Source organism: Danio rerio, chromosome 6, assembly GCF_049306965.1.
Source record: "Danio rerio strain Tuebingen ecotype United States chromosome 6, GRCz12tu, whole genome shotgun sequence".
Taxonomy (NCBI): Eukaryota; Metazoa; Chordata; class Actinopteri; order Cypriniformes; family Danionidae; genus Danio; species Danio rerio.
The window spans coordinates 40425001-40443570 of NC_133181.1; the positions used below are offsets into that span (position 1 = coordinate 40425001).

The window sequence follows — 18570 nt, forward strand, 5'->3', positions numbered from 1 at the left end:
TTTTCACTACAACTTTGGGAAACCTCTATCGTTTGGTTTAATAAGAATAATTCCTTACATTTATATAGCACTTTTCCTAAACACTCGAAGTGTTTTACACATTGGGGGTGATCTCTTCATCCACCACCAGTGTGCAGCATCCACCTGGATGACGCAAGGGTAGCCATATTGCGCCAGACCGCACACCACACAACAGCTGATTGGTGGAGAGGAGACAGAGTGATGAAGCCAATTATGATATGTGGATGGTTAGGAGGCAAATTTGGCCAGGATGACGGGGTTAAACTTCTTCTCTTTTTAGAAAGGACATCCAGGGGACTTTTAATGACCACATAGAGTCGGGACCTTGGTTTAATGTCTCATCTGAAAGATGCCTGTGTTTACATATACTGAGCTTAGATTTTAATAACAGATGGCGCTCTTTTTAACCGTGCACTCAAATGCTTACAAGGAAAAGCACTTGTTTATTTCTACGAGTCTTGTAAGTTGACTTTATATATATATATATATATATATATATACAGTATATATATATATATATATATATATATATATATATATATATATATATATATATATATATATATATAAATAAATAAATATATATATATATATATATATATATATATATATATATATATATATATATATATATATATATATATATATTAGGGGTGTCACGATTCTCCAAATTCTCGATTCGATTACATTTTCGATTCTTAAATCACGATTCGATTCGATTTTCAATTATGAATAATTAATTAATTAATAACAAATTAATTATTTGTAGCCTACAGTTTAAACTACCTGACCTGTATGGTCTTTGTTTTACCCATAAACAAATCATACAGTAAATGAATAAAGGCAAGTTACACACATAATTACCACCTGTCAATCACTTTTTTCTTGTGAATAGGCAGTGATCTGTGTCGTTATTATGGCGTCGGTAAAAAAAGGTGCACAACCAACAGGAACCAGCCAACAATATCTGAGGTGTTTGCTAAAATGACTAAGTACTAGTGTGAAAGTAAAACATTGAAGCAGTCTTAACTAGTTTAATTAGGTTAACCAGGCAGGCTAGGGTAATTAGGCAAGTTATTGTATAACGATGGTTTGTTCTGGAGACAGTCTGAAAAACAATTAGCCTAAGGGGCTAATAAATTTGACCTTAAAATAGTTTATAAAAAATTTAGAACTGCTTTTATTCTAGCCAAAATAAAACAAATAAGACTTTGTTCAGAGGAAAAAATCTTATCAGACATACTATCAACATTTCCTTGCTCTGTTAAACATAATTTAGGAAATATTTTAAAAAGAAAAAAACAACAAAGGGGGCTAATAATTCTGACTTCCACTGTATATATATTTACAGTAATTTTTTAAATGTTTTTAAGAAAACTTATTCAGTTCATCAAGGCTATATTTATTAAATGTAAAAATTGTTAAATTGTTAAATATTTATCAAAATTTTAAATAATTACTTTGTTATTGTATGTAGTTTCAAATAAAATTATTACTCCAGACATTATTGCTTTTATTACTATTACCATTAATAAATATAATAATAATTAATATTAGTGATTTCTGAAGGATCATGTGACTGGAGTAATGAAGCTGAAATTTCATCTTTAAAATCACTGGAATAAATGAATAAATTAAATAATAAACTACTTTTGAACAGTTATTTTATAGTGCAACATTTCATAATTTGTATTTATGATGAAATAATTGCAGCCTTGGACAGGCCTAATACAACATATTATACGATTAAAATATGGAAAAATTAACAGATAGTAATTTCGGTCAATTTCCCTGATGGATAAACCGAGATCAGGCTGGATAAACAGCTCTCGGTAATATTTCAGCATGCTTTCACTTTCGCATTTACCGGTAAGAATGACATCTCGCCCTGCTCATCATTCTCTCTTTATATAGCCGTATATATGGCTATTACATAATCATAATACACTGTGATATAGCCTGGGTCATTAGTTTGTTGCATTATTTTGTTTTTTCACTACAATCGATTCGCTTAGTAGGGCAGAGACCGTCTCATTCAGGGGATCTCGGACTGATTTGGCGCGGATGCGAGCAACTGCTGGATATATGCCAAACAAACTAACGGGGGAAACGAGACAGATTCCGAAACAAACGTCTATGTGTGAGGCAGCACTGTACTCTGGCCTGAGCGTCTCGCACGCTGGCTCCGGGCTATCGGGCAGTCCTTATTGTCGAGTCCTGAAGGTTTAAGCTCTGTCGACGGATCTCCTGTCTGCACAGTTTAACAAGCACTTCAACAAGCGTGTTTTTTCCCGCTTGGGAAGCCAAGCTGACGTGACATGGGGGCGTGGCAGCATCGACGATTCTATTTTTTGATTCGATAATCGAAATCGAGCATAAATTTCGATCGATTTTCGATTAAAATCGAAATCGTGACACCCTTAATATATATATATATATATATATATATATATATATATATATATATATATATATATATATATATATATATATTAGGGATGTAACGGTATCAGAATTTCACGGTTCGGTTATACCTCGGTATGAATGTCACGGTACGGTATTTATTGAATCATTTACAGGAAAAAAAAAACTTTTGAAAATACTCCAAAAAAGTGCCAAAAGTGTCAATGACATACAAATTAGCCATCAATCTGTAAGCTTTGAAACACTAACTTCAATTTTGATAACAAAAAAATTATTAAACCATGTAAAAAAAATAAAGTTTCAATTTAGTATTGTTGAAAACTCATCACATTCAACATTTAATCACTCACTCACTTAGATAGAGATGGGTTTAAAGGAAAATTATCATATAATTACAATCTGGTAAAAGCTGGTATCTCTGGGTATTTACAATGTCCCCTGCAACAGAAAAAAACCCTCTCATTTGGGACTGAGGTTTCTGGGACAAGAGAGATATGACTTGGCCCATGTTGACAGCAGTGGGGTAACGTTGTGCATTGTCTTTCCCCCACTTGAGAAGACAAACCATGAGTGAGATAGAGATCTCTTTGCGGTACAAGTCAATGTCTGCATCAATCTGAACAGTGTGCTGTGTTTCTGCAGTCCCCATGACTGTTATTAGTCGTATTCCCCAACTTGCAGGCACGTGCACACATAGGGCTCAACCTGTGCAGTGCGCATGCCCTTTTTAGTCTTGGATAGAAAATGCCCTTCCAAAACGATCAAAAGTGCCCCCGCGACGCGACACAACCTCCGTCCAATCCAGCCCTTCAGTAGGCGCGCGACAACACCTCTCTTGAATATGCGTGCTCAACCCCCCCTCGGCGCTTTACAATACGTGCGCCACAACACAGCTGATCAGAACGCGCGCGACAGCACCGCTATTCAGCACGCGCGCAGCGACAACACCCGCTTTAGGTTCGATCATTTCCATCTTTTTTTCATCTCCGCTACTAGCAGCACACTCCATTTCTGCATTACTGGATCTGTAGCGACAACAGACCGCAAAGGATTATGGCCACGCCTGGGCTGATGGGAAATGTAGTTTCAGCTACGTCCCGTTCGCTTCATTCGCCTGAGCAAATTTTCTCAGAAGACCTATAGTTTTACCGAGTCATGCGACTTCGATAATATCGAAAAAAATTAATATTGCGGTATGACGGTATTTACAATACCGTTACATCCCTAATATATATACATATATATATATATATATATATATATATATATATATATATATATATATATATATATATATATATATATATATATATATATAAATAATCACACACAGCTCACTTTGAACACTTTTTAAAAACTCGCTGAAACCATCCCTAACGTTATTAATGATTAATTTAGGTTTACGTGGTATTTGTAAGGAATTGAATACAAGCAAAGTACAGTTGTCTGCAAGACATCCAATGCCATCCTCTGTTGAATACCAAACTCAGAAGTGCTTCAAGAGAGATTAGCGTTCTGAAAATCTTAGAATAGATGCAGAATCAAATTCTTGAACTATTTTTCACCAGAGATCTGCTAGTGCAGAGATGCCCAAAATAGGGTCCACAGGCCAAAGTCGGCCAATAGTAACCTTTGATTTGGCCCACCATCCCATCTGAGATTGTGATTTCTACAAATCTATTGTAACCTTTTGTTTGTTTGTTTGTTTTATTGTTAAAAGCTAACTAAAATGAAATGTTTCAATTAAATATGGTAAATGAATCAGATTTAGTTTAAGTATTCCCTTCCTTTTCTTGAGCAGTAATAGTTTGGTATATTTAGATTTACATTTAGTCATTTAGCAGACGCTTTTATCCAAAGCGACTTACAAATGAGGACAAGGAAGCAATTTACACAACTATAAGAGCAACAATGAATAAGTGCTATAGGCAAGTTTCAGGTCTGTAAAGTCTAAGAAGGAAAGTATTAGTAGTATTAGTATTTTTTATTTCTTTTTTGGTACAGTTAGTGTGATATCCAGAGAGGCAATTGCAGATTAGGAAGTGAAGTGGAGACTAAATAGTTGAGTTTTTAGTCGTTTCTTGAAAATAGCGAGTGACTCTGCTGTTCTGATGCAGTTAGGGAGTTCATTCCACCAACTGGGCAGATTAAGCGTGAGCGTTCGCGAAAGTGATTTCTTCCCTCTTTGGGATGGAACCACGAGGCGACGTTCATTCACAGAACGCAAGTTTCTGGAGGGCACATAGATCTGTAGAAGTGAGAGCAGATAAGAAGGAGCAAGGCCAGAAGTTACTTTGTAGGCAAACATCAGAGCTTTGAATTTGATGCGAGCAGCAACTGGCAGCCAGTGCAAACGGACTAGTAGCGGAGTGACATGTGCTCGTTTAGGTTCATTGAAGACCACTCGTGCTGCTGCATTCTGGAGCAGCTGAAGAGGCTTGATAGAGTTAGCTGGAAGCCCAGCTAGTAGAGAGTTGCAGTAATCCAGTTTGGAGAGAACAAGAGCTTGAACAAGGAGTTGAGCTGCATGTTCAGATAAGAAGGGTCGGGTCTTTCTGATGTTTTCTCTTTCAGAGAAGTTTAGTTGGTCATCAATCGTTACTCCAAGGCTTTTCACCATTTTGGATGCAGTAATGGTTGCCCCATCAATCTGGATTGAAAAGTTATGGTGTAGAGTCGGGTTGGCAGAAACTACAAGCATTTCCATATTTACCTTCGGCCTATGGCTCATAATGATATTTGGTTTTATAATATATAAATATAAGGTGTGGGCACCCCTGTGCTAGTGCATATTTGTGAGCAATAAAACGAATTGGTAACCTAATAAATCATAGATTATCTAAAGATGTCTGCAGATTTACTATTTACCTCATCACTATTTACCTCATTTCCAGTGAAGTAAATGTTGATATTGGTGGTTTCCAGTGACTCTCCATAGGCATAATGTATTTTATACTGGTAAAAATTGCTTATTATATGGCTCTACCATTAAAAACAACCATCACAGGAAACTTGTGGAAATATCTGAATGTCAAAAGACTTTAGGTATGATTTTTAAGCTCTTTGAATTATGAATGAAGACTTCAGGCATGTAATAAGTAAGGCAATAAAGAACAACTAGTGTTGTTAAACAAAAAAAAAAAAACTGTCCTTGTAAACCACCAAAATCAGTATACACACACAAAATGCAGAAGTGGACTTGTAAAGAACTCTACTTGACAGCTCTCTTTTCTCAAACACACTCGTTTGTCTGCGCCAGTAGTCGAGCACAAACAAAAAGAACAATGTTTTGTTTGTGCCGCATTGTTAACACTCTTCAGGGGGTTCGGTCTATGAATTACTTATACAGTAGTTGTCTCTGCAAGTTAAACTGCTGCAGAAAGAAAGATTTTAACATTTAAAAATAGCATATGCCACCTTTAGAATATTTCTGAGAAACCTTGCGCTGGGAAAATGATTAATTTACTGGAAAAGAATCTTAATGTGAGATATGCTTTACAAATTCATTGTAACAGTGCACTTGCGGTATTATGGCTGACATTCAGTTGAACGCATTTGGCAGATAAGGCCTCCAGAACCCTTAGTGAGAGCTTTTCTGTGTGAAACAGCTGCTAATCGACTCTAAAGAGGATTGGAGCTCACATGTGGAGTCACATTGCTGTAGTAACGTCACTTTAAATGTGTGCATATGTGAGGGAAAATGTGTGTGTGAGAGACAGTATGGTAGAATATGATAATGGAGGTCTTAATCTGAAGCTTGAGGTTGACACTTTCGGGATTAAAGAGGGGAGTTTTAGATCAGCCGTCACGTGATGTATTGTTAGTGAGGCGTGAGATGACATCTGCTTGTGGTCTTGTGATCGCCTGCTCTGTAATGATAACCACTGCTCTCAATCACATCAGCTGATCACATCACATGCATTCTGCTACCATATATCCATTTCAATAGTTGTTTGTTCCCTCTTTTGTCCTATGGGAAATGTTTCATTATTTAATTATGAAGAAAGTTTCATAATTATGTTTATTTGTTCTCTCATTTATTCCCTCTTAGGTGAGGTGTGAGGTGATCGTGCTACCCACTGCGCCACCCCGTCACCCAATCATCATTCATATTTTTATTCTTATTTTACAGTTATTATTCTAAATAATAAATAAGAGAATTTGGAACTGGAAACAATGTAAAGAGACAACTTGAGTGATATGTTAGAATCACCCAAGAAATCTTTTGAGCGGCGTGTATTTAATCACCATTCATGTAATAATAATAAATAATAATTCCTTATATTTATATAGTGCTTTTCTAGACACTCAAAGCACTTTACATATGAGGGGGGAATCTCCTCATCCACCACCAGTGTGCAGCATCCACCTGGATGACGCAACGGCAGCCATATTGTGCCAGACCACACATAAGCTGATTGGTGGAGAGGAGTTGATGAAGCCAATTATGATATGAGGATGATTAGGAGGCCATGATGGCAAATTTGGGTTGAACCCCTACTCTTTATCGAAGAACATCCTGGGATTTTTAACGACCACAGAGAGTCAGGACCTCGTTTAACGTCGGAACTCACTGAGCAGTATAGAGTCCCCTTCACTATACTGAGGCGTTAGGACCCACACAGAACACAGGTTGAGCACCCCTGCTGGCCTCACTAACACTACTTCTGGCAGCAACCTAGCTTTCCCATGTGGTCTCGCATTCAGGTAGTGACGGGCGCAGTCCTGCTTAGCTTTAGTGGGCGACCATGTGAGAGTTGCAGAGAGCTAGCTGCCGACAATGTAAACAAGCAGGATTCACACTGAGAGCAGGAGCAGCACATCTGCATCACTAGCAATGAAATACTATATAAATGTTATTTTAATGTGAAATATTATTGCAAAAAGTTTACTTTTGCAAGTCGATTTTTAAAAAGTCTTTTTTTTTACATATTATAATGCAATTCCTTTTTTTGGTGATAAAGCTAAAATTTAAGCACCATTACCTGTCTGAACGGTCACATAATCCTTCCAAAATCATTGGAAAATAATTATTTTTAAAAACATTATTTTTATCATGTTTAATCATTTTATGTTTTTAAACTGTTTTGCTTTTTTGTATTTATGTGGGTACTATGATAAATTTTGTCTCACAGAATTGTTTAATGAATATAACTTGTTTTATTGTTATATATTCAAACTAGAAAGCAGTTAATTTCAAAATACAATACAAACATAAATAAAATCCTACCGACATCAGACTTTTGATACAAAAAGGTAAATAAAAAAAGACTTTTAAAACAGTTTCACTTTCTTACACAGCATAAAATAAATTGCAGTTTTTAATACTTTGATAAAACAGATCTGAGTGTCTCAGATAACATTAAATTAGACTTGTATTCTAGTCAGCTTACACCATCCCTGTAGCAGGATGGTAGGTGTCCAGCTGGGTTATGTACTCCCCGCCTCTTTCGTTTTATTCTCATCTGGACCTCACGCACTCAGATCCAGGCACAATAAGAGAAGGCTTTGCTTCATTTATAAATCCTGCATTCGGTGAGCTAACATTTCAAATCTCCTCTCTGTTGTGTAACTGCAGAGAAAGGGATTAAAGGCCTTGAAATATCCTGTCTAATCTCCCTTTTGCCCAAACTCAACACCAGGATATATCCTGGAGGCCATGGCTATTATGTCTTGTCTGGAGCACACACACAGACACACAAACACACACACACACACACAGATCCCAGCTGTTTGCAGCACTGGGTGAGTTGGTTGAGTCCTCTGTAATGCTAAGCAGCTGTGGTTTGGGATTTGCCCAGCGATGTGTTAGAATTGGACTGGGCTTGACTCTATAGTCTGGCCTGTGCTGAACAACATTGATCTATTCTGGCATTCAGCAATGGCTCTCCATAACTCACACATAACACAGCAACTCAGAGCCAGCTGAGGAGATAAGAGGGACTTAACCCATTTAAACTGTCATTAATTATGACAAACAGAGAATTTCTCACCATTATTAGATTACTGAAGAGGCTCCAGAAGTTAGTTTGCCGAGTTCTCGGGATTTCCATCTGCTCTATTCAGGCAGGCCCAAAAAATATCAGCACTCTTTGAGAAATGGCTCAGAACCAATCCTTTCTCTTCCCCCTCTTCATTTGGAGACGCCTATTGATATTTTTCTGTTGTCATTGAGTATATGAGATGTGAAATGTTTGCTTTATGACTACAGTAAATAGAGTTGTCCTTGTCTGAGGGGGCTGAGAGGATAATGTGTGATTACTGGATGAGGGAATGCTATCAGTGGCTCAAGCTATGCAGAAATATATTGATTTGGTACTAGAGTATATTAATATAGGTTTTTTATGATCCTTGCATTGCAAAGCCATTACAACATAACATGGCTGTTGAATACTTGATTCTTAGGTGATGAATATTCTAAGGTGTGCAGTTATTTTCCAATAATTTTCCAATAGTCTATGGTCTTTAGACTCCTTGTTAGAGCAACCGACTCCCATACAAAGGAGTTGCTGGTTCGATCCCAGCTTGAAACACGTTGGGTGGTGTAGGCTCGGTGGGCTTACATAGACAAACAGCAATACCGCATAGAAAAAAGTGCAGTTTTGAAAATACCTGTGTTAGTGTGTGCAGGGCCTAAAAAACAGGATTCGCCATTCCTAAGAATGCAGGTGCAAACATTTCTGCTGCTTAAGAACAAGTTGGGTATATGGCATAGATTGTTCTTAGAAAGAAGATTGGTAAATGAAGTCCATTAACTTTAAGGACAGCAATCGTATAGTGTAATAATTGACACATGATATAATAGTACATGTTACATTTTTCAAAGGTCCCATGAAAATGTACAAATGTTGTAAATGCTAGTTTCTGTCTATAAGTTTTAAGGATATCTAAGCTAGTGTGCTCCAAAATAAAGACAAAATATGCATTTAGAAAACATAAAACTGATATAAACAAGTAAAACTAGCAGTTTGTTACTTCCCGAATGGATTAACAATTTTTTTTTTCACGTCACATCATACTTTAGTTTTCCATCAAATCTTGACCAATCAAATGCTCTCTAGTATCTGTCGTGCCCTGCCCCCTTCAAGACGCTTGTGATTGAGCTTAACCACTCTCAATGGCAGAGCTGGGATAAAAACAAAATGATATTGGCTGTTTTTTTAAAGGGGAGGAGCTACTCTATGCCCCACCCTCTCTTCATTTTTTCAGTTGCGATTACATCAAAGATTGAATTCAAAATGCACATTTCGAAGCACTTCACAATTGTCACTGGTGGCGATGCCCCCATCATATATTTGCATATTTAAAATAGGCTCTCTGTGAAATGTTTATTTATAAATAAGTACTTTTAAATGACAACACTGTGATAGTGGCTTCTGTAGAGGATTCATGCTTTACATAAACCTGTCACTGGCACAAGATAAAGTCACAACACAATTGTTTGATTTATTTCATTGTGTCGTCGTGTTTAATAGTATGTAAACCAAGGTCAGAACATAATTTTAGTGTTCAAGGCCCCAATAAACAGCGTGCCATTGTCCTTAAACCTGTCATAACCAAATGACACTCTTGCTTCTGTGAATCCGTAAACCACCTGATGCCCGATTTCACCCTGACAGGTTTTGAGGTGCCTGTTAAATCATCAAGACAGCTTGACAGAACAGAACGCTGTAGGAGGACACAACAGCTCAAAGTGATGACTTATAGAAACGCATTTCATCTTGTGGATGTCCAACTTATGTTTGTAAATCCACATTTATGTTATGATCATGCAGCTTAGACCTTGCTTGAAGCATTGTCACGAATTGTTTGATAGGGGTGTAAAGATGACTAAATAGGGGTTGAAATGGAGGGATGACTTTCAGGGCTCCTCAAAGACTTTGAGTCCCATTTTATTTCAGCTGCCAGTTTTTATAGGAGAGCCATTAAAAATGGATGCCAGGAATTGATTTCTAAATGTGGCTGAGGTGTTATTTATGACGGAAGTCACGCTGGGATTTAATAATTCTCTGCTTGTTCACAGGCACAGCTTCAACATGGTAAACCTCCTCAATGGCAAATCCAACCAAGCAAACCACACAGAGCGGACACCACTTCTCAAGTTCTCCCAAAATGATAGGTGAGTCTATATGGGGGCTTTAAAGTTTCACAGTGTTCTTCTGTTCTCAATTGCTTCAGTGGTTTTCAGTTCTTCAATAAATTTGCTTTCTTGCTCTTATGTTATTTTTCTACTCTTTTTTTATTTAAGAAAGAAAAAGGGGGGAAAAAGAAACAAAGTGATTGTCATAGAGGTTACTGTATCAAATCACAATACATTTGATGCATATTTTCACATATTATTTGCAAAGGTGCTCAGCCCATTTTTTCCAACACTTGTCAAGTCTTAAGTTAAACTTAAGTCTCTCCATATGTACATCTCCTTTGCAATTCCTATCCACTGTATCCTTGTTGGAGGATCAGCCTGAAACAATTTTGGAGTTGTGGCTTTTCTGCTTAATACAAAAAGTATTTGTATTACACTGTAAAACCCAATAAGTTAAGGTAACTCAAACCGTTTGAGGAAACCGATTACTACAAACCATTTGAGTAAAAAAAAAAAAAAAAATCTACCAATCATTAGGTGGGGTAAAAGAGGCACATCATGCGCATGTATTCTGGCAGTGCTCAAGAATGAACAGTTTTTGGGAAACTGTGCACTCCACCATCAATGATATTTTTAACCTTCATATTCCTAAATCATTCAAAGTACTTTATCTAGGAGATATTCCAATTACTTATTTGATCTATTTATTTAATAGATGTTCATTTGAGAAATGGATGTATTTGCATATATACAAGCATATATGCATGTACGCATATATGTATGTATGTATGTATGTACTGTATGTATGTATGTATGTATGTTCATTTTTGCATATATGTTTTATTATTTTGTGTTTGTTTGTTTTGTTACTACTGGTTATTTGTTCCTAAAAATCTATAAAAACTAAGTTAAAAAACGAAACAAAACAAAAACGAATCTATTAATCTACAGAGAACTGTGAACTTACTCCATTTGAAGTAATGAGGTATTTAATTACATTCAACACTGAGTTCAAAACTCTTTTCAAATGATTGGAATTAACTTGCAGTAAGTTTTGAGTTATCTACACTTCATTGGATAAAGTTGATTTGGGTATTTCTCATTGGCTGGAAAAATGTCTGACTATTTCCCAAGGTATAATGAAATTAATTAATAATCCAGTTCTTCTCCATTGCTTTCATATTATTTAACATGAACATTCTACTCTTCACCATATAAAAGGGTATTTATTTGCAGTGCTGGGAAGTTTGTTAAAATATTTAAAAATACTTGCTCTTTAGATAAGTGATTCATAAAGATAAACAACACAATCATAAGTTCAAGGCACTCAAACAGTACGTGATAATATTAAAGCCTTTACTTACATGTCTTCATCAGGGTAGAAATGTTCAGGTCTAATTTAATAAAGTGTAATAATACATTTCTAATTACTTTGTATGAAAAGTAATTTAATCAATATGTAAGTTAATTATTTAGTCAGTACTCCTAAAAGTTATATAAATCTTAATGTCTAAGATTATTAAATGAAACTTTTAAAATGTATTTATATTTGAGTCAAACAGTGCATTTTAGCTGTAAAAAAGAAATGTAATACTTAAAAGAATGTATCAAAACAACTAATGACATACAGTTCTCACCATATATCAGTACACCCCTCACAAATCTTCCATTTAAATGAATATTTTCTATAGAATACCTTAAAATATTACATTTGTGCATATACATTAGATTAATCACTGCTAAAGCCAAATCTGAAGCTAATCTAACAAAATAGTTTATGGTAACGGTCCAACAATTTGTAGTTAAAAATTTGTATCTTAGGAAAAAATAGGTAATATGATTTTTAAAAATTGCAAAAATTGAGAGAAACAACAAAAAACTATTTGTTGAAATTTTGCTGTTTGTAAATTTTTTTTTTTTTGCAATATTTCGCAATAATTTATATGTTAGGGAAAAAAATGAAATACGATTTTAAAAAATAGCAAAAATTGAGAGAAACAAACTAACAAAAATAAAAAAACTGATTTTGTTGAAATTTTGCAGTTGTAATCTTTTTTGCAATATTTCTCATTAATTTAAATGTAGAATCTTTCAATTTTAAAGATGTTCAGTGAATGAATTATTAAATCTGTTTTGTTTAAATGCACCAAAACACATTGCCTATATTCATTTAGAAATGGATACAAATATTAATTTTAAAATGTGGTGTACTCATTTATGCTGAGCACTGTATATACATAATTCAAAATTTTCTTAAGCATGTGCAATTGTTGAACAAGTCTTTTTAACTAATCATTTGACAGCTGTTGACTTGGCATAGTCAAAGAGGCTCTTGCAGAACAGCCATCAATACCTGATCTCTGCAATTACTGACCCTGTACTCGTTCACTAATGAGAAAAAATCCCTTTGTGACCTTTGTTTTCAACAATTACTTTATATATTTCCAGGTTGAAGACAAACACAGTTCTTCATTTAATGTATGGCATTATTATTTCCTTGTGGTCTTGACCTCTGTGTATGTCTTAATTAAAGCAAACAGTGCTTGCAGTTCACTATCGTCACTCTCAGCTGTTGAGATATGATTTTCACAGCACCGTTCACTCAACCAGTCAGGAGTGTGGTAATGTTAGCCATGATATTTTAATACCCAGTTTTATATCCATATGTATATTTTATCAGACATTGCTATTAGGTATGTAGGAATGAACTTTAATAGCTCTTGAATAAGTCAATTTGTTTAAGGGGCGACACTGCAGAAAAAAACACTTTTTATTTTTTCTTTAAGTGTCACGTTTTAATTACAATATGTATTTTTATAAATATAAATCTCTGAGCCATAAATCTACACTTCAGCAGCACTTACCTTCACAGTTTTATTCATATCTAGGCTATATGAGGATATGGATGATAAGGATTTGTTTATATAATATTTCTGATTAGATACAATGTTTTATTCTACAAAACAAATCAGATTTTTTGTTCTTTCTTGCTGTGACTTGGAAAAAAAACTTCAAAAAAAAAGTTTTTAAACCTTTTAAACTTCATCTAATGTTTATAATTTAGTCCTATGCATATATAATTGCATTTTTCTTTTGTAAATTTTAAACAGAATTTATAAAAAGCTGTAAATGTTTATTGTAATGATTCAGCTGGTGATGAATGCTATTTTTTTTTTTGCCATCTTAACCTGCAGTGTCTTGCCTAAACGCAGTTTTTTTTTTCAGCATTTGTCCTTGATTCACTCATGCATCCCTGACAGAACTCTAAAGCCAGCGATTATGTAACAATATTTGAAGAGGCATACGCATAAGGATTATACCTGAAATTAATTTTGTTGGGATGACATTGTCCTCTTCAGTGCTAAATATTCCTGTTTTCATGAGATTGCATTTCATCTTTCATTGAGTAACACTTGAATTATCATTGATAATAGAAATTCTAGTGTAACCAGACGCAAGATTTTAATGCATCAATTGTTTGTCTATGTATGAAAACTGCAACTAAAGTTTTTCTCAAGAGTCAGGGGCCTAAAAATGAGTAAAAATGACAGAAAAACAAAAAAGCAAACAAACAAGCAAACAATAATAACAAAAAAGACTAAATATAAAAGTATTAAATTAAGCAAAAAATTTATAAATTAAAAGTAAGCTAAGTGAATAAAGAAAGAAAACACAGATGAATAAAACAAATATCAAGTTGTTTTTAATCCATACAAAATATACATTTTTACTCCCTTGAAAGCGCAAATCATCTCAGACTGGTTTCTTGAACATGACAATACTCAAATGGCCTTCAGAGTAACCAGATCTCAATCCAAAAGAGCACCTTTGAAATGTGGTGGAACGGGAGACTCGCATCATGGATGTGCAGCCAGCAAATCTGCAGCAACTGCGTGATGCTATCATGTCAATATGGACCAAAATCTCTGAGGAATAATTCCAGTACCTTGTTGAAAGATTAAGGCAGTTCTGCAGGCAAATAGTATAAACCTGTAGCTATGAGTATAAAAGTGCCTACATAACTGTGGATTTTTTGACTTGATTATAAGCGGCAAGATACATTATTCCAGCTGAGTACACTGTATCATCGCTAACAGCATTAGCATTCTGCTCATTGCTTAACAGAGGCAATAGATGGAGGCAACTGATAGCAAGCAGCCATACAAGCTTTATGAAAACAGCTACTCTTTGATCTCGGAGGACTGTTTTGATGACACAGAGCAGACTACGGAAGGCCCACCTATTGTTTATAATAATTGTTTATAAAAAACTATTTTCTGAGAAAAATTTAAATGTTCAACACAATACACTGCCTGGCAGCAAAAAAAGTTGCTGTTTGGATTAAAGTATTCTTCTTCTGAAGTATTACTATTTAAAGTATTCGTCTTCTATTTAAGGATCATGGAGGCTACTGTGCTCTTAGGAACCTGAAGTTTTTGGTAACCTTGGCCAGATCTGTGCCTTGCCACAATTTTGTCTCTAAGCTCTCCAGGTAGTTCCTTTGACCTCACTATTCTCGTTTGCTCTGACATGCATTGTGATATGTGATGTCTTATAAAGACAGGTGTGTGGCTTTCCTAATCAAGTGCTATTAATACAATCTGAGTTAAATATATGAGGGTTTGAATACTTTCTTTATCGACTGTATATCTTATGAGCATGCAGATTATAGTCTACAATTAAACTTGTTTAACAAACAATTTAGAGAAGGTAAAGTAATACGCCGCAAAACTACACAGAACCCTGTGGATTTAGAATCAGGTGTAATAAGAGAATATTTGCTATTCACATTTTTTTTTCTTCAAACCAAACATGTGATTATCATCTGCAAAGGTTTAAACTTGTCTGGATTGTGTTCTTTAGCAACACCTCTTGCAAAATGTCTGCACCTTCAAACCATCCTGGTCAAATGATTATTTGATTACCTCTGGAATCCATCAAAAGTTGATAAGCTCAAAACATTTGAGAGCTAATTCAGACTTATATTTAGCTTTGTCCACTTATGGACAGATCATTGAAAATGCAGGTTATTACCAGTTTTGAATGGAGCCAATATAGTTTCAAACAGATTTCCAAGGTCAAACTTGTTCATTTTTCCACTAAACAAATTGTGCTGCACCCAAACTCAGATCATTAGTTAGTGTCTAACTTGTGGTTTTTGTGCAGTATCACCTACATGACTCTGCATGAGCCCAGTCTGGGGTCTGGAGAGGAATCGTGGGAGGCGAGCTCTGCTGAACTGGAGAGAAGGTGCAGGCTGGGCAGTGAGGTCACCAGTCTCTCACACATTACATCCCCGGAGAAGAGTGAAAATTACTTCAAACTCTCTTTTCCCATCAGGTATGAAATACTGTTTAAAAGATTGTGGTCAGTAAGTTATTTTTTTTTCTTAAGAAGTGAATACTTTTATTCAACATCGATGCATTACACTGGTCAAATTTGACAGTAAACTTGTTGCAATTACTTTCTATTTAAAAAAAAACGCTAGTCTTTGCAATTTCTATTGATCAAAGAGACCTGAAACTTCTTTGATATTTAGTTCAATTCATGTTTATATCTATAGCACTTTTACAGTGTAGATTGTGTCAAAGTTCAGTTTAGTTCAGTACAGTGTGGTTTAAATTTCACCGCTGAAAGTCCAAATACTGAAGAGCAAATCCACCGATGCGCAGTTTCACAAGTCCCAAACCAATCAAGCCAGTAGCGACAGTGGTGAGGAACAAAACTTCACCAATTAACAAAAGTGAAGAATATAAAACCTTGAGAGAAACCAGGCTCAGTCGTTTATACAGTTAAAGTCAAAATTATTAGCCCCCTTTTAATTTTTTTTATAGTACATTTAGTATAGTATAGAACATTTTAGTAGGCTGTCTGATAATATTTTTTTCTTCTGGAGAAAGTCTTATTTGTTTTATTTCGGCTAGAATAAGCAGTTTTTAATTTATTAAAAGCCATTTTAAGATTAATATTATGAGCCCTTTAAAGCTATATATATTTTTTGATATTCTACAGAACAAACCATAATTATACAATAACTCTCCTAATTACCCTAACTTGCCTAGTTAACCTAATTAACCTAGATAAGCATTTATTGTCACTTTAAGCTGAATACTAGTGTCTTGAAAATATATCTAGTCAAATATTATTTACTGTCATCATGGCAAAGATAAAAATAAAGAAATGAGTTATTAAAACTATTATGTTTAGAAATGTGTTGAAAAAAATCTTCTCTCTGTTAAACAGAATTTGGCGGAAAAAAAAATAAGCAAACAGGGGGCTAATAATTCAGGGGGGCTAATATTTCTGACTTCAACTGTATATCTGATATTTAGCATCAAGTGGCATCACAAAACACATTTAATTTTAAAACATCTTAAAACAGAAACAATTATTACAAAGTAAGTCAAGCACAACGATTTGTCTGTTATATGCTATATTTATTAAGTGGCAACAAGTACATTACTGTGTTGTTGTGAATAAAAAGCTTCCCCAAAATAAAAATACAACAAAAAATTGCACATTTTTAAGTGATATTTAAAATGTACTTAAAGTCCACGTGGAATCAAAAATTGACAATTGCCCCTTTCACATATTGATAGCAGTAAATATCAGGAATCTTTCCGGAACGAATTTACCGGTGAATTAAAAAACGCTGTTCACACAAGCAAGGATGTTCTTGATTTTTCCAGAAAAGACCATTCACACATCCTTTCCAAAATACCAGTAAATTCCGACATCATTAACCAGAAATGACCTCTAAACAACTACACTTGTATTTGTTAACAAAAAAGGGGTCTGGCTTTTGTTGATGGTTTTACTTTTATTTAAAGCTTTAGCATTCATGCAGCTGCTTTGTCCTAGAGACATTTAAAGGCAGAAGCGCAAACCGCAGCTACTGTTTACAAATCTGACTACATTACAAAATTCTGTGGATGGATAAGTATTGTGAACAACTTTGATCAAAACATATGGAGGGACACTTTTGCATATCGAGATGTACATAATATGTATGCATTGGCACTCACCGGAGCACTCCTTCACAAGCACACACGTAAAGCAACTGAAGCAGAGCTTGTAGGTAAACAAACAGCCGTTTATCAGCATTTTATTGATAATTTTTTACTTAGCTGGCATTCAGAAGGAACACAGAAACGTTCTCTTGTTAACATCTAGCAGCTAAATGTGTTTTGAAAAATAATCAAGGGCTTTTATTTTCATAAACAGCGCGGATGTGAATTCTAAACTTAAATGCACTCTTTCCGGCATTTTTCCTTCTGTGTTTACACAGAGCAGCATTCTGGCAAACTTCTTGTAATGTTACTTCTCTTTCCGGAAAATTGCTAGAACAAATTTACCGGTATTTTCAAAAAGGCCCTGTTCACACATGATCCCTTTCCAGGAAAATTGCCAGTAGTTTACTGAAAAAGTCTGTATGTAAAAAAAAAAGTGTCTGTGTGAAAGGGGCTAATGGATCTTTTGCTAGTGCACATTGATCTTCTTTAGGTGAACGATTAATCCATGCAAGTTAATCCACTGAAAAAAAAAAATTTGTGGTAATCTTTAATCAAATTCTGACCATTGCGTTCGTGTTTGGAGTGGTGGTGCTTCTCTGATGACATCAGTTTGATGGCGTAAACTAAAAGACTTTTAATCTCACCCTTCTTACCGTTAGTTTGCTATAAGGTAATGAGTTGTAAAAAAAAACCCTCATCTACAGTAACTTAAAATTCAGTTTTAGTTGGAAGTACAGCAACATACTGTAATAAAGTCTCAGCAACTTTCAGTTAAAGCTGACTTTTTTCACCCTAAAAAAATCTATTAATTGTTTTCGTATTTTGTGATTCACAAGTGTTTTCCATTTATATATGGTTGTGAATTGCATTATGGAATGTTGATCTCTGCTCCATTGACATTTGATGTTGAAAACTCTGCTCTACAGTTTAACAAAGTGACTTTTATTGACATTTAGTTACAGTAGTTTGAAACTTAATGTATAAGATATTAATAACCTAATGTATAAGAAATAATATAGCAAGAAATAC

At 34.9% G+C, this 18570-nt stretch overlaps 1 protein-coding gene across 1 annotated transcript in view; it reads left to right on the plus strand.

The window, feature by feature from the left end:
- oca2 (oculocutaneous albinism II) overlaps positions 1-18570 on the plus strand; it is a 176523-nt gene that overhangs the window by 6900 nt on the left and 151053 nt on the right. Inside the window, exons 3-4 of the mRNA XM_021477197.3 lie at positions 10469-10564; positions 15695-15868. Coding sequence (XP_021332872.2) covers positions 10469-10564; positions 15695-15868 — 270 coding nt within the window. The remainder of the gene's footprint in view (positions 1-10468; positions 10565-15694; positions 15869-18570) is intronic.